The sequence below is a fragment of the Babylonia areolata genome, chromosome 7 (genome assembly GCF_041734735.1).
Source record: "Babylonia areolata isolate BAREFJ2019XMU chromosome 7, ASM4173473v1, whole genome shotgun sequence".
NCBI lineage: Eukaryota > Metazoa > Mollusca > Gastropoda > Neogastropoda > Buccinidae > Babylonia > Babylonia areolata.
Genome location: NC_134882.1, coordinates 42,497,261 through 42,515,964, shown reverse-complemented (window position 1 = coordinate 42,515,964; position 18,704 = coordinate 42,497,261). Strand labels below are relative to the sequence as shown.

At 42.8% G+C, this 18,704-nt stretch overlaps 1 protein-coding gene across 2 annotated transcripts in view; it reads left to right on the top strand.

The window, feature by feature from the left end:
• Positions 1-217: 217 nt before the first annotated feature.
• The window catches only part of LOC143284268 (rho guanine nucleotide exchange factor 17-like), a 64,337-nt gene continuing 45,850 nt past the window's right edge, over positions 218-18,704 (top strand). For both annotated transcript variants that reach the window (XM_076590955.1, XM_076590954.1), the window contains exons 1-3: positions 218-341; positions 10,805-12,601; positions 13,687-14,646. In XM_076590955.1, the coding sequence (XP_076447070.1) occupies positions 11,390-12,601; positions 13,687-14,646 (2,172 nt within the window). In that variant the 5' untranslated portion in view covers positions 218-341; positions 10,805-11,389. The remainder of the gene's footprint in view (positions 342-10,804; positions 12,602-13,686; positions 14,647-18,704) is intronic.

Sequence of the window (18,704 nt, the reverse complement as noted above, 5' to 3'; positions counted from 1 at the left end):
TTCAGCATCTTTCCAACCCATTTCAATTAGGTGTGGGTGGGTGGGGCGATTCCATTATGGTATGCAACTTTTGAAATGTACACAACAAAAGTAGAGACGGCTCTCCTCGTTTCACCATAAAGCACGAAGATGAAAGCCGCTTTGTGATGAAAAAAAAAAAGCGTGTGCCAGGTAAAAAGATGTTGGAGGCGAAGCGAAACATCGCGCTGACCCAAGCGCATCACAGCGCCGGGAGCTGGTAGTCCCATTTTTTTCGGAGGGGGGGTATGCGCTCCGAAGGAGCCAGCCAGTCAGCCTTATCACCCAACCAATATGGCGGAGCTTCCAATTTCGCATCATAGGTGAGACAAAATGTTGGTGTTTGAATATTTCTTTCTTTGCTTTGCTTAAGTCTGATGCAGTGTCGAGTTTAGCGATGCTTTCTCCACCAGTTTCGATTAAGTTAACAACTGAGCAGTTAGGTTCGGTAACTTTTAAAGCCGAAGAACAATTCTTGGAGAGAGAGTGTTTTGGCCCACGGCAGCTGCGCCTGAGGTAGGTCGGCTGTGGAGTTCGGTCCGAAAGAAGTGCAAATATCTGTTGTTGGTTTTTTTTTTGTTTTTTTTTTTCGTTGTGTTTTTTGAGAGCTCGAACGCTTTGTTTGTTTGCGTTCGATGCTATTTTAGAGACCGACATTTCGCCTCACTGAATCTCCGTTCGTATTTGAGGCGTTGTGATGGATGTTTTGTTATCACCTTGATTCGCATAATGAGCCGTGCGAGCTAATCTGATGCTTGCTCCGAAGTGAGCTTCAGGCCAGGTGGAAAGGCACAAGTCTGCAAAGTTATGAAAGGGGGCTTTGCTTCGTTTGTCGCTCAGTCCAAGCTTCGTTTTTTTGTTTTTTTGTTTTTTTTTTTTCTCTTATAAGCCCCCGACCCCCCACCCCCAACTCTTCTGCTTGGAACTTGGAACTTGTCGGTCAGTATCGAATAATCATGGCTTTTAAAGTTGGACTTTTTTTTTTCTTTTCTTCTTTCTTTCTTTTTCTTTCTTTTCTTTTTTTTTACATATAAAATGCCTTTTCATTATCTAAAAAAAAAGAAGTTTTTATGAGTTGATTAACTTTTTTTTATTATTATTTTTTTTTTAGGTGTCATCATATTCTTCAAATTGTATTGTAGGCAAACCAGCCTGTCAGTATATTCAGTGGCCCCAGAAAAAAAGCCTAGAAATCAACAGTTTTTAGTTGAAACACTAAAGATAGCCTATTTAGAGACTTTTATTCACACTCCCAGTTTTCATTTACTTCTGATTTAAGGTTTGAACATTGCAGACATACGGTTCAAGCATTTACTTAATGACATATCAATCAGAATATATATATATATATATATATATATATATTTATTTATTTTATTTTTTTTTTTATTGGTTCATTAATTTGCCATTGAAATAGACAGTTTGTTCATTTCTTTTCTGTTTAGAGCTTGTTTTGAATTTAAGGAATAATGGTTTATTATGTTCTACCCCCTCCCCCTTCACCCTATTAACTTTATCCGCCTCACCCCCCCCAAACAGTTATTGATAATTGAAAAAAAGGTTGCAACAGGGGAATCATGCCTTGCACATCACAGCATGTGTCATGGCTATATTTCTGTGTAATGTGTGTGTGTGTGTGTGTGTGTGTGTGTGTGTGTGTGTGACAATTTTCAATGCAACATAGGTAAGTTGGACACTTGACTGGAAACTTTTAAATTAATTGATTATTATTACTTTGACCTTGACCTTCAATTTGTTAGATGATGACATTATTGTTAAGGAAACAGTTTTATCATTTGTTTACATATCATTTCCCCTTCCTCCAAAAACAAATAATTGAATGCTGGTACTATTAAACACACACACACACACACACACACACACACACACACACACACACACAAAACAAACCAAAAACCGATAGGAATATACTTTCTTCAGGGTGGGGAGCCTCCCATAGAAATGATAGGAGCCTTCAGATCCCAAGAAAATTTGATGTTCCTGATGTATAGATTGTCTATTAAGATCTCAGATTTCCCCAGCTTTGTCTGTTCTTTGCTTGATCATTTTCTCAGTTTCTGTGTTTTAAACTGGAAGATTTTCTCTGTTCTGCTACTGTGTGAATGACTGGTATGATTTTCTGTGTTTTAAGCTGAAGATTTTATCTGTTCTACTACTGTACTACTACTACTAGTCTGAAAGATTAAAGAAACTGAAAGATTTCTTGTGTTCTATGCTTAAAGAAAGATATTCTGTGTTCAAGGCTTAAAGATTTAAAACATTTTCTGATCTAGGGTTAAAGATTTTCTCAGTTCTAGGCTTATGGATTAAAGTAATCTAAATGTAAAAGAACTTTTTTCTGTTCTTTACATAAACTTTAAGCTCAAGGTTGTATTATCTGTTCTAGGGTTAAAGATCAAAGATTTTATTTGTTCTACATTGATTTAATGTATTTATCTGTTTATTTTGTTGATGTATATCATATGTATGATGGTATGGCTATGGCAGGCTTCCAAGACCCTGATCAGTGCGTTGGGTTTATGCTCAGGTCAGGTATCTGCTCTTTAATTTATATATATATATATATATGTATATATAAAAGCAGATGGGGTATAGCATTTATGGGTGATGTCTCTACATGCTTTGATTTCTCTTTATAACTGATCAAGACCGTAACTGACAAATGAAACTTTTTTTTTTTTTTGACAAATGAAACTTCATAAAGTGGCAGACCACTAATAACATTTCACTAAAGTCAGATTTGCTTCTTGAGTGATCTTATCTCAAGGTCGAAGTCAGTGGATTTTGATAAAGCTGATGATATTAACAGGGTTTTCCTGACAGGTGAAATTTTGGAAATCTGTTTGATGAAAATGATTTGCCTGTTTGTCAAAATACATCATGGCCACACATTCAAAACAAAACAAAAACGAACAAAAAGAGAGGAAAAAAAAAATACACACACGAAAACAAAAGAGTGAACAATGAGCAACAAAAATAAACATCTGAATAAAAAACAAAAAAGATTTTTTGTAGGAAACAAGCAAATAAATAGAAATAATCTCTTCATGCTTGATCCCTTCATACCCTCTCTTCAACCTCCCTTTCTACCAAGGAAAAAAAAAAGCAGAATTCCTTTTCCATACTTATGATATTTGCATTCATTACCATCAAACTGTACTTTAACTGTTTAAAACTTTGCTGAAAGTGTAATGAACCTGGACATAATAATGTGTGTGTGTGTGTGGACATAAAAGTGTGTGTGTGTGTGTGTGTGTGTGTGTGTGTGTGTGTGTTTTCTATTTGTGTGTGTGTGTGTGTGTGTGTGTGTGTGCACGCATTTGCATGCACATGTGTGTGTGGTGTTTGTGCTTTTTAGCAAAGAAATAACAGTAAATATTTGTGGTAGTCAGTGGAGTAAAACATATATTGTACAAAGTAATTGTTATTGTTTTTTCATCTTTATTTGTTTTTTAAGGTGTTGAATGAATGAAAATAGATCTGTATATATATTGTATGTTATTATATAAAAAGTATTTTCACATACATTGATGGAGAGCGAGCCTCCCTCTCTTCCAGTGAAATTGTGCAGTGTTAGTTTGGAGCAGCCTTTCAGAGACGCTGCTGAAATAGTTCACCAAAAACATTGTTTTGGTAGTGAGTGCATGCCAGTTTCTTGTTTTTGACCAGTCATGACTTGTCACTGCTTTCAAGTGGGGCTTAAGAAGTACCCCCCCATCCCCACCCCCGCCCCACCACCCCACCACACTCCCAAAACAAACCAAATAAACAACAAAACAAACAAACAACAACTAAAACCAAAGTTGTATGATATTTTGACTGTGTTCAAGTAGGACTTCTGTTTGAATTAAATTAGTGTTGTTAGAAATAGTGAAATTCTATCCATACCAATTTGGAGCAGCTTAAAAAAAAGGAGCTGATTTCTTGCCTGGTTCAACGTTTGAAAAAAGAAATCTTTGAAATTCTTTTCTTATGAATTTAAGCTTGTAATGTATACATTTTTTTTTCTTCACACATGTAACCAAGAAAATCTGAATGTCATTGTGTCAATCTAGAATTAGTGTGCATTAATCATGTGTTTTTTCCCTTTGAGAGTGGGGATGTAACAGTGATACACCATGTTAAGGGGATGAGGAGGAGGAGGGGGAGTGTGTGTGTGTGGGGGGGGGGGAGCTTTTTTTGTTGCTTTTGCTTTTGGGTTGAGATGGGAAATGGAACGTAATCAAGTGGTACGTAGTATTGACCTCAAACTTTACTAGACGTGTGGTGGTGATGTTCATTTTATTTTTTTGTGCATATTTCTTTATGAAAACAAACAAGCTCTCCCTTTCTTTCTTTTTCACTTTCTTGTTCTGGTACTTTTTATAAATGATGCTTTCTGTTAATTGGATGTGGATACTCATATATATATACATACATATATATATGTATATATACATACATATATATATGTGTATATATATATATATATATATATATCTCCGATATTCAGCAAGAGACCAAGCTCCAAGAGCTTTACAAACACCGAGTCATTTGCACAACAGGCCACCTATCTGGGTAAAGCCACCTGACAGCTGCCATTGGCCATGATTGGGCTTTGCATTTTTGGGGGTGAAGTCTTTGTTTCAAGGCGTTCTCATTTTCAGGTACACAAAACTGCAGAGGCGCTGTCCAGATAAGACCAAAGGGTGGTGTTGCGTAATTGGTAGCCCACAGCAGTCTTATCTCTGAGTAATGTTCATTGTGATGTGGACAGGTCTCAGCCACTCACTATCTGTGGCTGGGTTCCAGCATGACTGAACCCCTGTCTGTGGGCGATGGCTTGTGTGTTGCAATTACTGGTGTTCGTTTTTTAATTACATTTGTAATTAGTGAGTTATACAGCTTGATGCATGATGTTTGTTCAGATTGTGTGTGTGTTTGTGTGTGTGTGTGTTTGTGTGTGTGCACATTATATGTGTACTTCATTTTTATTTTTATATGTGAAGACATTTTGCACATGCGCACACACACATGCATGGGTTATCGTCCTCTTTATCTTGTAATCATTCTTTGGTTGCTTAGTTGTACAAACTGTCAAAGGCAGGAGTAAGTGATAGAAAAAAAAAGTACTGTGCTGTATATCTAGATAAAATCTGAATGTCACTGTGTCTGTCTGGAAATTCAGTTTTATTTTTCATTCTTGTTAATTGAAAGACTAATGGCAATGTTATGTTAATGGTACATAAGCAGATTTTGAACACACACACACACATAGTTATGTGTGTGTGTGTGTGTGTGTGTGTGTGTGTGTGTGTGTGTGTGTGTATCACTGTATGCATACATAAATTGCATTTAAATGAAGACTAGTAATGTGTGTGTCTCCTAGCTCCCTTGTTTGAAGTTTGAAGCTGTCATTACTGGGGCGGAAAGTACTTTCTGTTCACTGTCAGCGGAGCAGTTTTCTGCTTTGTCAGGTTTTGTGTCATCCAGGGCTTCTGATGGGTTAGAAATGTTGGGGGTCCCAGGGACACTTTTACCATTCTTCTGAGGGAGGCCCAGACTACCTTCAGAGGGGCACTCTTCTGCAACATATTCTGATCAAATCTGCATACAAGGCATAGATTCTAGTCATAATTGTCTTGGTTTTCTGGGCTGAAAAGTGGACATGTTTTCATGGAAACAGCAGTGAAGAGAATAGAATTATGGGGGAGGGAGGGAAGGAGGGGGCTTAAAAATGGATATGTTTTCATGGAAACAGCAGTGAAGATAACAGAATTATGGGGGAGGGAGGGAAGAAATTGCTTCCTGTTGGCGAACGGAATAACTCTTCATCATGGCATGTGATCGTAACGTCAGACTGTAATTATGATACACGATTTTGCATACTTTTTATGTGTTCATTCCTGAAATGTTTTGAATGCCCCAGGGACCTGTTTTGATGAACAGACAATGCACCCTTTCCATTTTTAAAATGTCAGGGACGCATATTTATACGCTGTCAGGAGCCGTGTCATTTGTATAACAAATTCATGCGAGCCGAATTCCCCAGATGAGTTATTTTTAGAGGACTTTGTTTACACAGATACTTCCTCAGCACTTTCAGATTGTTAGTGTTTTGTTGTTCTTTTGTTTTGATGCTTTCTTTCGTGTGCACTCTGGTTTTGCCGCTTACCTTTTGTACCCTCAGGCTTGCGTGTTGTGTTCCAGAAATACTCAGGAGTGTTCTTTTTGGATGTAATGTTTTGAATGTTTTGTTTAATTCGGCTTTGTTCCCTGGTGAGGAGAGTCAATTTTTGGGTCGTTTATACACTTCCTCCCACTGCTACCCACACCCTTCTTTCTCCCATTTTTGTTATTAGCATGAGCTGAAAGGAAAACATGTGAGGAATGCTAAGAGTAAGAGATCAGTTGGAAAGGAGCAAGCTACCATTAATTACCAGTGAGTGGCACACTTTAATGCTGGTGTTGTTAGTTTTGTTTTACTCTGGACTGCTGCTGACATCTACAGTCGTCAGTGAAGCGCAGATGTTTGAGATCAGATGAGGTTACAGGTCAGAGTCATCAGTCTTTATAAATTTTTAGACTTAAAGAAGGTGGCAGAATAGTTAAGACGCTTATCTGCGAATACAGTGTCCTGGAGGGTCTGGTTATGGATCCTGGTCTCTGCTTTTCTCCCAAGTTTGACTGGAAAATGAGCTGAGCGTCTAATCATATGCATGCACTCAAGGCCTGACTTAGGGCATTTGGGGTTATGCTGGTAGTCAGGCATCGGCCTAGCAGATGTATTGTTGCATTGATGGATTTGTCAAAACACTGTAACGCCTCCTTGAGAAACCGGAACTGAAACTCTTACTCTTGAGATTGCATTACTTTTGTTCATTAAGATCAGTTACACCACTTACCGTAATAAGCCCTGTGCCTGAGCATTACTCTGACGTCAAAATTTGTCCCATTAAAACAGTTTTCATGTTCCTACATATAAATGCATAAACCACAAGGAAACTTCTGCAGTATTTCCAGATGTGTCCACACATAATATGGATGAAAAACAGTATGTATATTTTCTGTGTTTATTCAGCATCAGATTAGCAGGGAAGCCTTCTGAGGCTGTGAACTCACCAGGGTTGAATGTGTTAAAAGTATAGTACATGAAAAGTAGTTCTTGCTTTTCAGATTCACCCTCACTGCATGAAGTCATTGCTGCTGAACAATAGCCACTGTACATCAGGCTGCTTTGAATCATTGCATTCTGCTTAGCAACTGCCACTGCACACCAGACTGCATTAACTAAGTCATTGCTGCTCAGCAACTGCCACTGCACATCAGACTGCATTAACTGATTAAGTCATTGCTGATTAGCAACAGCCACTGGTCACCAGACTGCATTAACTGATTAAGTCATTGCTGATTAGCAACAGCCGCTGGACACCAGACTGCATTAAGTCAATGCTGCTTAGCAACAGCCACTGGACACCAGACTGCATTAAGTCAATGCTGCTTAGCAACAGCCACTGGACACCAGACTCTATTAAGTCAATGCTGCTTAGCAACAGCCACTGGTCACCAGACTGCATTAAGTCATTGCTCCTTAGCAACAGCCACTGGACACAAGACTGTATTAAGTCAATGCTGCTTACCAACAGCCACTGGTCACCAGACTGCATTAAGTCAATGCTGATTAGCAACAGCCACTGGACACCAGACTGTATTAAGTCAGTGCTGCTTAGCAACAGCCACTGGACACCAGGCTGCATTAAGTCAATGCTGCTTAGCAACTGCCACTGGACACCAGACTGCATTAAGTCACTGCTGCTTAGCAACAGCCACTGCACACCAGACTGCATTAAGTCAATGCTGCTTAGCAACAGCCACTGCACACCAGACTGCATTAAGTCATTGCTGCTTAGCAACAGCCACTGGAAACCAGACTATTAAGTCAATGCTGCTTAGCAACAGCCACTGGTCACCAGACTGCATTAAGTCATTGCTCCTTAGCAACAGCCACTGGACACCAGACTGTATTAAGTCATTGCTGCTTAGCAACAGCCACTGGACACCAGACTGCATTAAGTCAATGCTGCTTAGCAACAGTCTCTGCTCATCAGACTGCATTAAGTCATTGCTGCTTAACAACAGCCACTGGACACCAGACTGCATTAAGTCAATGCTGCTTAGCAACAGTCTCTGCTCATCAGACTGCACACAGAAAAATAAAAGGTACACATAATAAATCAGTTAGCTTTCTCATAAAATGATGCTGTCAGTTTGTCTCCAGATGATAATGATGACAGTACATTTATATAGTTCTTTCAAACCTCTCAAGGCCAAGCTGACTGAAAGCTGTCTATCATTTGTTTCCAGTGTCATTCAGTCAAGTTTCAGTCACTCATATGCACACACATGTATATTAGAGTAGATATGATGACATATTTTACAGGAACAACTCATTTGTTGCCATGGGTTCTTTTACATGTGCTAAGTGCATAATTTACATTGGCCCTTGGTTTATCATCTCATCTGAATGATTAGTGTACAGTAGTGAACAGGGAGAAAATTCTGGCAAGTGTCATTTATTTGACTCACACAATGTATGTTTGTAAACAGCAGCAACAGTAGAGGGAAAGTACCAAAGCAAAGTTACACTTTATTCAAAACTGAGAACAACTTTTTGGGGTGTTTTTGTCTTGGACTTGAAGTGAAACATAGGATGTATGTATTGTCTTTGTTATATTTGGATGTGAAGGATCTGTGTGCCTGCCTTCATCACTCCACCCCACCTCACACACTGTAATCAGCTTCAGATCCACTTTGTTTCTGCATTCCCAGATCTGTTCAAATACTCCACAACTGGCTGCTGCTCTTTCTGGGTCCCTTGACATTGCATTTGTGATGATCTCCCCCTTTCGCTTTGTCAGATCCCTGCAGCTCTTTCAAGTCTGACCTTACAACCTACCTCTTTTCAAAACGAGTCCTCCAGACACTCCCTTTTCCTGTTCGTAATTTCTCCAGCCTTCTATCTACATCTTATTCATCCTTTGTTTCAGAGTTATGCATGCTAGTGAAAGTTGGTTGTGAAAGCGCTTTGATTTGTTGCTGCTCATGCTTCAGCACTATATGAATACATCTACAGTATTGACTGACAGAAATTATCTCAGTGAGGCCATGGACATTTGAAAATAAGCATTGAACCTGTGCAGTGACATTTTTTACTCCATTAGAATTAGATAGACTGCCTCTCAGCACCAGCCTTCATTAGACTGAAGAACATCTGGAAGCCACCCATCTTGCAGACCAACACCAAACTGAAGATTTACAAATCAAATTTTTGCTCTGTCCTCCTATATCATATGCCTTTGAAACCTGGAGAAGGAATGAGAAAATTGAAACTGGGTTTAGAATTAGAGGATTCAAAGGACAGTGTTTCTGTCAAATCCTCAGAATTCACTGGGAACAGCATGTCATCAACAAAGAAGTGAGCAGATGCACAGGCATAACATCATCATGGATGAGTCAAAGCAGACGTTAGAGGTGGCTGGGCCATGTCCTGAGGATGAATAAAATCAGACATCCTTACACTGCCTTCAGATGAGCACCACCAGGGAAAAGAGAGAGGCACATGGAGAAGACTGGAAGGGGAGATAAAAACAGCAGGCAAGACCTGGAATGGAATCAGCTGGCTTGTTCAAGGCCATAATGACTGGAGAAGATTTATTGGCACCTTATGTTCCAGTCTTAGTGAAGAGGAGTTAGTAAGTAAGAAAGAAGGATAGATCAACCAAAGCACATAACCAGAAGACAAAGTGTTGCACAGCACTTAACCCATTTAGTTTTCATGCAGGAAAAGGAGCTTTCTTGGTGTTATTTTACATTTGTGTGCGGTGTGTCTGTAGGTTCTTTAACAAAAACACTAGATGACCCTCCCACCCTACACCCTAGCCCCCCCCCAAAAAGGTTGATTTATTGAGTTTATTATTTGATTTTCTGTGGCAGAATCAATTTGACATTGGAATTCTGATCCAGTGTTCACCTGTGATCAGGATCTGAAGCCTTCTTCTGACATAGTGTTGCTTTGTTGGGGAAAGGCACTTTACTTTGATTTTCCTCACTCTACTTAGGTGTGAATGGGTACCTGATTTTGGTTGGGGAAAGTTCAAACAGTGGAAGGAGAAGATTTGGCCCTGCCTTCCTGTGCCAAACTCTAGACACAACGAGTATGGACTCACTGCCCTCAAGGCCATGAAAGGCTGTTGGACCTTGCTTCCTGTCTTACCCACAGCAGCAAGAGTAACTGTACTTGTTTGGTGTAAATTTTGTGGAAACATGTTGCTGCTTGTTGAGATCTGTGTTGATAGTACGAACAATCAGGCCTGTTGTGTTCAGCCTTACAATGCCAGCATTTTGAGAACATGTCACTGCAAGGAACACTGGAGTAAGATTTTGACATATTTCATGACATTAAAAAAAGAAAAAGAAAAAAAGTATCTCTCTCTTTGAGTCTCTGTCTCTCTCTGTCTCTGTCTGTCTGTCTGTCTCTCTCTCAGTGTCTCTCTCTCTGTCTGTCTGTGTGTGTGTGTGTCTCTCTCTCTGTGAGTCACTCTCTCTATCATGAAGAGTGTGTTGGATTTATATGTAGATTGGGCATGTGCTCTTCTTTATTTTTGATTATTTTTTTATATCATTGTAGCAGATGTGGTTCAACATATATGGATTAGTCTTCATTTTTGGACACCTCCTTGAATCTAAACATGCAAATATATTTGTGTTTTTTTCCCCTGTGTTGCAGAATACCAATGGGCTGATGAGACAGCTCAGTTGTTACTTGGATCCCATCTTTGACCTGTCAGCTCAGTCAAAATCCTGTGGACTTTGTTGCTTGTACAGAAAGTGAAACCCGTCCATGAAGAGAAGACAAAAGTTTTCAGTGGGTTATATTCCAAAACTTCTTCCTATGGATGACATGGCTGGTGACTGTGTTGTGAATGTCATGTGTATCGTTGCAGTTGTTAGGGTGTGGAGGTGATCCCTGTGGTGTATGGATGATGATCTGAAATCACTGTGGCTGTTCAGAACGACATTCACACAACTTGATCTGCACTTTGTACACACACACACACACTTTGTGTTCAGTTCTTTCTTTCTTTCTTTCTACTGCTGTGAACGTGTTGTACTGTGGCCACTGTGGGTCAACCATCTGTGCTTGTTGTTGAAGATCCTTTGACCACACACCGCTCACAACAGTGTGGATAGAACAGAGCTGTACCTGATTCCTGGGCAACACTTTGTCAAGAGAAGTGCAGTTGATGTTTGTGCAGTGTCTGTCGGTGGGGCGGTGTGTGCAGTGTGTGTCAGTGGAACAGTGTGTGCTAGCATGGAGGTGAAGAGCAGCAGTGAGGGAAGCGGTGATGGAGAAGACAGCGCCATGCCCACCTGTGCGGTGACCGGCCCCAAGTCCACCTCCTTCTCCCCCAAAGTGGTTCGCCCCAAGCTGCCTTCCTGTGCTGGCACCCGCTCCCCCTCCCGCTCCAAGACCGATCCGGGGCGAGAGGAGATCCAGTCCATCTTGGAAGACATACAGAACTTGAAGAAAATCGATTTCAAGACCTTTATACGACCACGGCATTTATCTGGACACCACCAGCACCAGCCTCACCCTGGCGGGTATTCCACACTGCCCTACAAGTCTCAGTCCACCACCACTTCTCCCAACCAGTCTCCTAGGATCGGTTCACCCACAGTGGATGACCCTCACTTCACCAGAGATCGGTCTCGTAGCCTGAAGATTCTGACGGATCGTTTGAAGAACAAGAGTGGCAAGCTTCTTGGGGAGCAGCTCCTTCACCGTCAGGGCAGTGAAAGGACAGACTTCAGACGTGAAGGGTCAGTTCCTACGGAGTTTCTACGGGTGTCCCACGGGCCGAGCCCCGATCGCTGCTCTGTAGAGCGTGTGGATGAGGTGGAGGAAGAGGGTGCAGAATCTGAGCCATTGAAGCCGGTCAACCGGAAAGTCGGCCATGCTGCTCTGGCGTCCATCACGCCCCAGCACAGCGATGATAGTTTGGACAGCAGAGAGGCCGACCCCCATGGCCATAATGACACGCCTGACTTCCGACCGGTCTCCCCGCACCGGGAGAGAACCCCTGACAGTGACACTCACCTGGGTGCCAGGGAGAAGTCTCCGGAAAGTGGTGACTACCCCCAGGCACAGTCTGGGGACGGGGAGCAGGCTGCCCGCCCCAAGATGGCACAGGAGCGGATGCTGGAGGACGAGGGGGTCAGCGAGATCTCAGATGCTCCGAGGCCCATCGTCAGCAGCACCACCCACACCTTCCACCCTACCATCGGCCGCAACAAGAAGTTCCTGAAGCTGGTGAACACAGCGCCCTGCCCCAAGAGGCGGACAGGGATCACCACCCTGGCCACCCTGGGCCATGTGCAGGCCATGTATGGCCCAGGAATGGAGGTTGGGGGACGAGGGGGCCGCGGGGAAGACGCAGCCTTTGGGCAGGCAGAGGAAGCCGCCAGCAGAGGGCGCCCCCATCGACGCAGTGAAGCCAGCCCTGTTGCCAGCCACAGCCATAAGGTAATCTGATTGGTGGCCCTGTCTGTCTGTAATCTGATTGGTGCCTCTGTCCATCAGTATTCTGTCCTGTTGCCAGCCGTACGGTAATCCCATTGGTGGCTGGCTGTATTTTGTCCTGTCAGACACAGCTGAGCCATAAGGTAATCTGACTGGTGGCTCTGTCTGTCAGTATTTTGTCCTGTTGCCAGCCATAAGGTAATCTGACTGGTGGCTCTGACTGGCAATAAGGTAATCTGACTGGTGGCTCTGACTGGCAGTATTTTGTCCTGTTGCCAGCCATAAGGTAATCTGACTGGTGGCTCTGACTGGCAGTATTTTGTCCTGTTGCCAGCCATAAAGTAATCTGATTGGTGGCTCTGACTGGGAGCATTTTATCCTGTTGCTAGCAGTAACTTAATGAATAAGGTGATATGATTGGTGGCTTTGTCAGTATTTTGTCCTGTTGCCAGCCCTAAGGACGCCTCTGAGAAACTGAAATTTTCCATCAGGTTGTTACCAATACTTGCCTTTCAAAATATTGCCATTAAAAAGTTTATGGCTTCTTATTTTGTTCTTCATAATATGAATGCATTATTTAGTTTATGTAAGATGACATCAACCTTCATAGCTTTGGAGGCTGAAACTTGAGCAATAGATGTCCTTTTTGGGAAGACACATACTGAAATATATATATATATATATATATATATATATATATATATATATATATATATATATATATATATATATATATATATAGACTACTTCATGAACAGTACTGTGATACTGGAACAGTTTGCTCTGGGTGGACGTCTTCAGTGAGGATCTTCTTGGGGATCAGCTCAAAGTCAGGTGAAGATTGACCTCACCTTGTGGAGTGTAGGTGTTTGACCATGTGGGATCATCCTTGGAGTAGCGGTGGCTAGAGAGTTTACTTGATAGGAAGCAGTGGAAAACTGCTGATATATAACTCTTTCACTGCCTAGTTTCTGTGTGTAAAATACTCTGGAGCGCCAACTAATTTAGATTTAACATTCTCAGACATGATTCAGTTTGTGTATGATATAATCCTCATTAGTAACAAAGGCAGTTTTTTGTGATTTCAGGGAGGTGCTCGTTTCATTACTCACCCTCCTCACAAAAAGGCGTCAGGACAGGAGGAAGGGTCAGTGGACAGCAATGGTTTTTCTGCACTCAAAATGTCGTGCGATGACGGTGACGGTGACAGTGATGAGGAAACCAAACAGCAGTCTCAGACGTCACTGGCAGACTCTCAGCTGGCATCGGAAGGAAGTGACCACCTGTCGTACCCAGATGTGGTCGAGAGTGTGATGGGGGGTCTGGGCTCGGACACCTCAGACTCTGAGAAACAGGAGAAGAAGAATGGGAAGAGTGGGAAGCAGAAGTCCCGGTCAGACCCTAACGGCGATCGGTCACGGGAGAGCTTGGACATCGCTCCCAACCTGGACAGCAATCAGTCACACAGCGCTCCGTTGCTGAACAAGGAAGAGGAGGAGGACTCGGTGATAGATGAGGAGTTTCACCTGGCCCGCTCGGACAACACTCTGTCCCCGCCTCCTCAGGGGTTGGCCGATGAGAGTGGCGGGGAGAGGACCTCTGAGGACGAGGACGACATTGACATGGAAGGCAGCGCAGAGAGCGGGGATGTCCTGGCCCTGCCCACCAGCACTGTGGCCTTCAGCTCCACACCCCCCACACCCATCAACCAGTCCCCCACCAGCACTCTGGAGCGTCCATCCCATCTGCCAACCGGCCTTCTCACTGTGCCGTCGGCGTCCATGCCGAAAAAGCCGATCTCCAGGTCAGCCAGTTCTGCCAGCGTGCTGCCCAGTCGCAAGCAGACACTACTGAACAGTCGGGACAGAGAGCCGCGCAAGTACAGCATCACGACGGATGAGGCGATGACGCCGTCGCGCTCCGCCACCCACCTGGTTCCGGACTTCACGCCTCTGGGAGACAGCAGTGCGGCCACCAGCATGCCCGTGGTGTGGAAGGACCGCCTATCCAGCACCGACTCTCCTGAGAGGGAGCCAGGCTTTATCAAGGTCAGTGATGGCAATGTGTGTGGGTTTTTGTGTGTGTGTGTGTGTGTGTGTGTGTGTGCACATCACTGCCTTTGTTTATTCAGTTCTTCACTTACCCTTGTTCTTGATCTGTCTGTTTTTCTCTCAGCTTTTTGAAGTTAACAGGGGAACATCAGGTACATATTTAAGTTAAAAATGGTTAAAGCCCCATAGCCTGTGTCTAGTGCTTGGCTTAGGAAGGCAAGGCCCAGTCCTGTCCTTTCCGCCTTTTCATCCTTCCCCAACTGAAGTCATACCCATTCAGACCAGGGTGAAGTGAGGGAAATCAGAGTCAAGTGCCTTTCCCAAGGACACAACACCTTGCCAAAACGGGGCCTCGAACCCTGATCACTGGTGAACACTGGATGACAAGTCCAACACGCCTGACCCATTCTGCCACAGCACCACTGCCCAGCACACATACCTGAACTTAACTACTGTCATGGATTTGAAGATGGAATTGAAGTGCTCAGGAAAAGAGACGGAATTGGAGTGTTGGGGAAAAGAGGTGAAGTCATTGACACTGACTGCTGACACTGATCAGAGTGGTGGTGTTACTTTCAGTCCCCGTGTTGTGCTTTCTTCAGGAGGAATGAGGGTGGATGTTGATCACTTCCAGGAGGCAGGTGTCGAGTGACATGATGGCGTGTTTGCTTGCAGGTGGTGGGTATCCCTGTCAGGTTGTATCCATGGACTAGCTTTTCGTTCTGGGGGCAGGTTCCTCACTGTGAACCCTGGTGCTTCTATGATGGTTGCTTGGCAGATCTGTATCAGTGGAGCTTGTATGGACTAGTGTTTGTTTAAAGGCTGGATTCCTTTCTGTGCCCCTCCCCCTCCCCCCATCCCCCCCTAGTGATTCAGTGATTTTTTTTTTCCTTCCTGGAGGCGTAGGTGTTAGGTGTCAGCATCCTGGTTCTGTATGTTTTGCTGGGTGATTATGTGCCCTGTGTCTGTCACTTGACTCCTAGCAGTATCATCCCCCAACTGTTGAGCTGTTACTGGTGTTATTGTTAGCGCTCTTGAGAACATTAAGCTTTTGAGCTGGCGCTCAAAATGTCGTTTACTCTGGCATCTTCTTTATTTGATATTTGAATCATTCCAAGCATTTCTTGTGTTGTGGGTTTTTTGTTTGTTTTTTCGTTTTTTTGTCACAAAGAAATTGTGGACTGACAGTTTATTGTGTATGATTGATTGTGAAAATGGTTTGTCAGTTTTTTATGCTAAGCAAGGATTTGTTGCTTGAAGATGGGTTTTTCGTCCATTGTTTATGATGTTTGACTTTTCCCCATGAAATGTTTATTTAGAATTAGATAGTGATCATTTCTGATATGTGTGTGCATATGTGTGTGTGTGTGTGTGTGTGTGTGTGTGTGTGTGTGTGTGTGATACACTGATACAGTTTAGTAACCGGCATGTAATAGTAAAAAATACACATTTGAAGTAACTGAAAGAGCATGGAAGAAAGCGGGTAAATGCTGGGAAAGGCAGAGATGAAGTCACTGCAGTTTATTTTGGTGAAAATCAGAAAAATCAGCACTAATGTTGCAACCTGATTGTGAATGGTAATAATGCATAAAGGAAGTTTCTGAGTACTTTACATTTACTTACAGAACAACCATGTGGGTGAATGATTAGAGAATAGTGAAAGATTTTCATACTGATTGTAAAACACAATACTCTTATCTATGCCATGAGTTGTATTTTAAGATGTGAAACGTAATGGTAACACTAACAGTGGTCAATAAACATAAACTGCAGTCAATACGTCAGTCAGGTTGAATGAAACATTATGGTGTCGACACTGCAGTCAGTATGTCACTTAGGTTGAGGGAAACATAATGGTAACAGCAGTCAGTAAACGGTAACAGCAGTCAGAGCACCATTCAGGTTGGGTGAAACATAATGGTAACAGTGGTCAGTAAACGGTAACAGCGGTCAGAGCACCATTCGGGTTGGGTGAAACATAATGGTAACAGCGGTCAGTAAACGGTAACAGTGGTAAGAGCACCATTCAGGTTGGGTGAAACATAATGGTAACAGCGGTCAGTAAATGGTAACAGTGGTCAGAGCACCATTCGGGTTGGGTGAAACATAATGGTAACAGCGGTCAGTAAATGGTAACAGTGGTCAATATGTCATTCAGGTTGAGTGAAACATAATGGTAACAGCAGTCAGTATGTCATTCAGGTTGAGTGAAACATAATGGTAACGGTGGTCAGTATGTCATTCAGGTTGAGTGAAACGTGATGGTAACAGCAGTCAGTAAACAATAACAGCGGTCAATGCACCATTCAGGTTGAGTGAAACGTGATGGTAACAGCAGTCAATAAACAATAACAGCGGTCAATGCACCATTCAGGTTGAGTGAAACGTGATGGTAACAGCAGTCAATAAACAATAACAGCGGTCAATGCACCATTCAGGTTGAGTGAAACGTGATGGTAACAGCAGTCAGTAAACAATAACAGCGGTCAGTGCACCATTCAGGTTGAGTGAAACGTGATGGTAACAGCAGTCAATAAACAATAACAGCGGTCAATGCACCATTCAGGTTGAGTGAAACGTGATGGTAACAGCAGTCAGTAAACAATAACAGCGGTCAATGCACCATTCAGGTTGAGTGAAACGTGATGGTAACAGCAGTCAATAAACAATAACAGCGGTCAATGCACCATTCAGGTTGAGTGAAACGTGATGGTAACAGCAGTCACTAAACAATAACAGCGGTCAATGCACCATTCAGGTTGAGTGAAACGTGATGGTAACAGCAGTCAATAAACAATAACAGCGGTCAATGCACCATTCAGGTTGAGTGAAACGTGATGGTAACAGCAGTCAGTAAACAATAACAGCGGTCAATGCACCATTCAGGTTGAGTGAAACGTGATGGTAACAGCAGTCAATAAACAATAACAGCGGTCAATGCACCATTCAGGTTGAGTGAAACGTGATGGTAACAGCAGTCAATAAACAATAACAGCGGTCAATGCACCATTCAGGTTGAGTGAAACGTGATGGTAACAGCAGTCAATAAACAATAACAGCGGTCAATGCACCATTCAGGTTGAGTGAAACGTGATGGTAACAGCAGTCAATAAACAATAACAGTGGTCAATGCACCATTCAGGTTGAGTGAAACGTGATGGTAACAGCAGTCAATAAACAATAACAGCGGTCAATGCACCATTCAGGTTGAGTGAAACGTGATGGTAACAGCAGTCAATAAACAATAACAGTGGTCAATGCACCATTCAGGTTGAGTGAAACGTGATGGTAACAGCAGTCAATAAACAATAACAGCGGTCAATGCACCATTCAGGTTGAGTGAAACGTGATGGTAACAGCAGTCAATAAACAATAACAGCGGTCAGTGCACCATTCAGGTTGAGTGAAACGTGATGGTAACAGCAGTCAATAAACAATAACAGCGGTCAGTGCACCATTCAGGTTGAGTGAAACGTGATGGTAACAGCAGTCAATAAACAATAACAGCGGTCAATGCACCATTCAGGTTGAGTGAAACGTGATGGTAACAGCAGTCAATAAACAATAACAGCGGTCAATGCACCATTCAGGTTGAGTGAAACGTGATGGTAACAGCAGTCAATAAACAATAACAGCGGTCAATGCACCATTCAGGTTGAGTGAAACGTGATGGTAACAGCAGTCAATAAACAATAACAGCGGTCAATGCACCATTCAGGTTGAGTGAAACGTGATGGTAACAGCAGTCAATAAACAATAACAGCGGTCAATGCACCATTCAGGTTGAGTGAAACGTGATGGTAACAGCAGTCAATAAACAATAACAGCGGTCAATGCACCATTCAGGTTGAGTGAAACGTGATGGTAACAGCAGTCAATAAACAATAACAGCGGTCAATGCACCATTCAGGTTGAGTGAAAGGCCAGTGGAGTGCTGTCTGCTGGGTGCAGTGCAGAAGATCAAGGTCCAGTACAACTGATAAGTCTGTCCCAGTTTGGAAAGCCAGCAGGATTAACCCCTGGACTGCTGCTGATGAGCATGCTCTGCAGTGAAG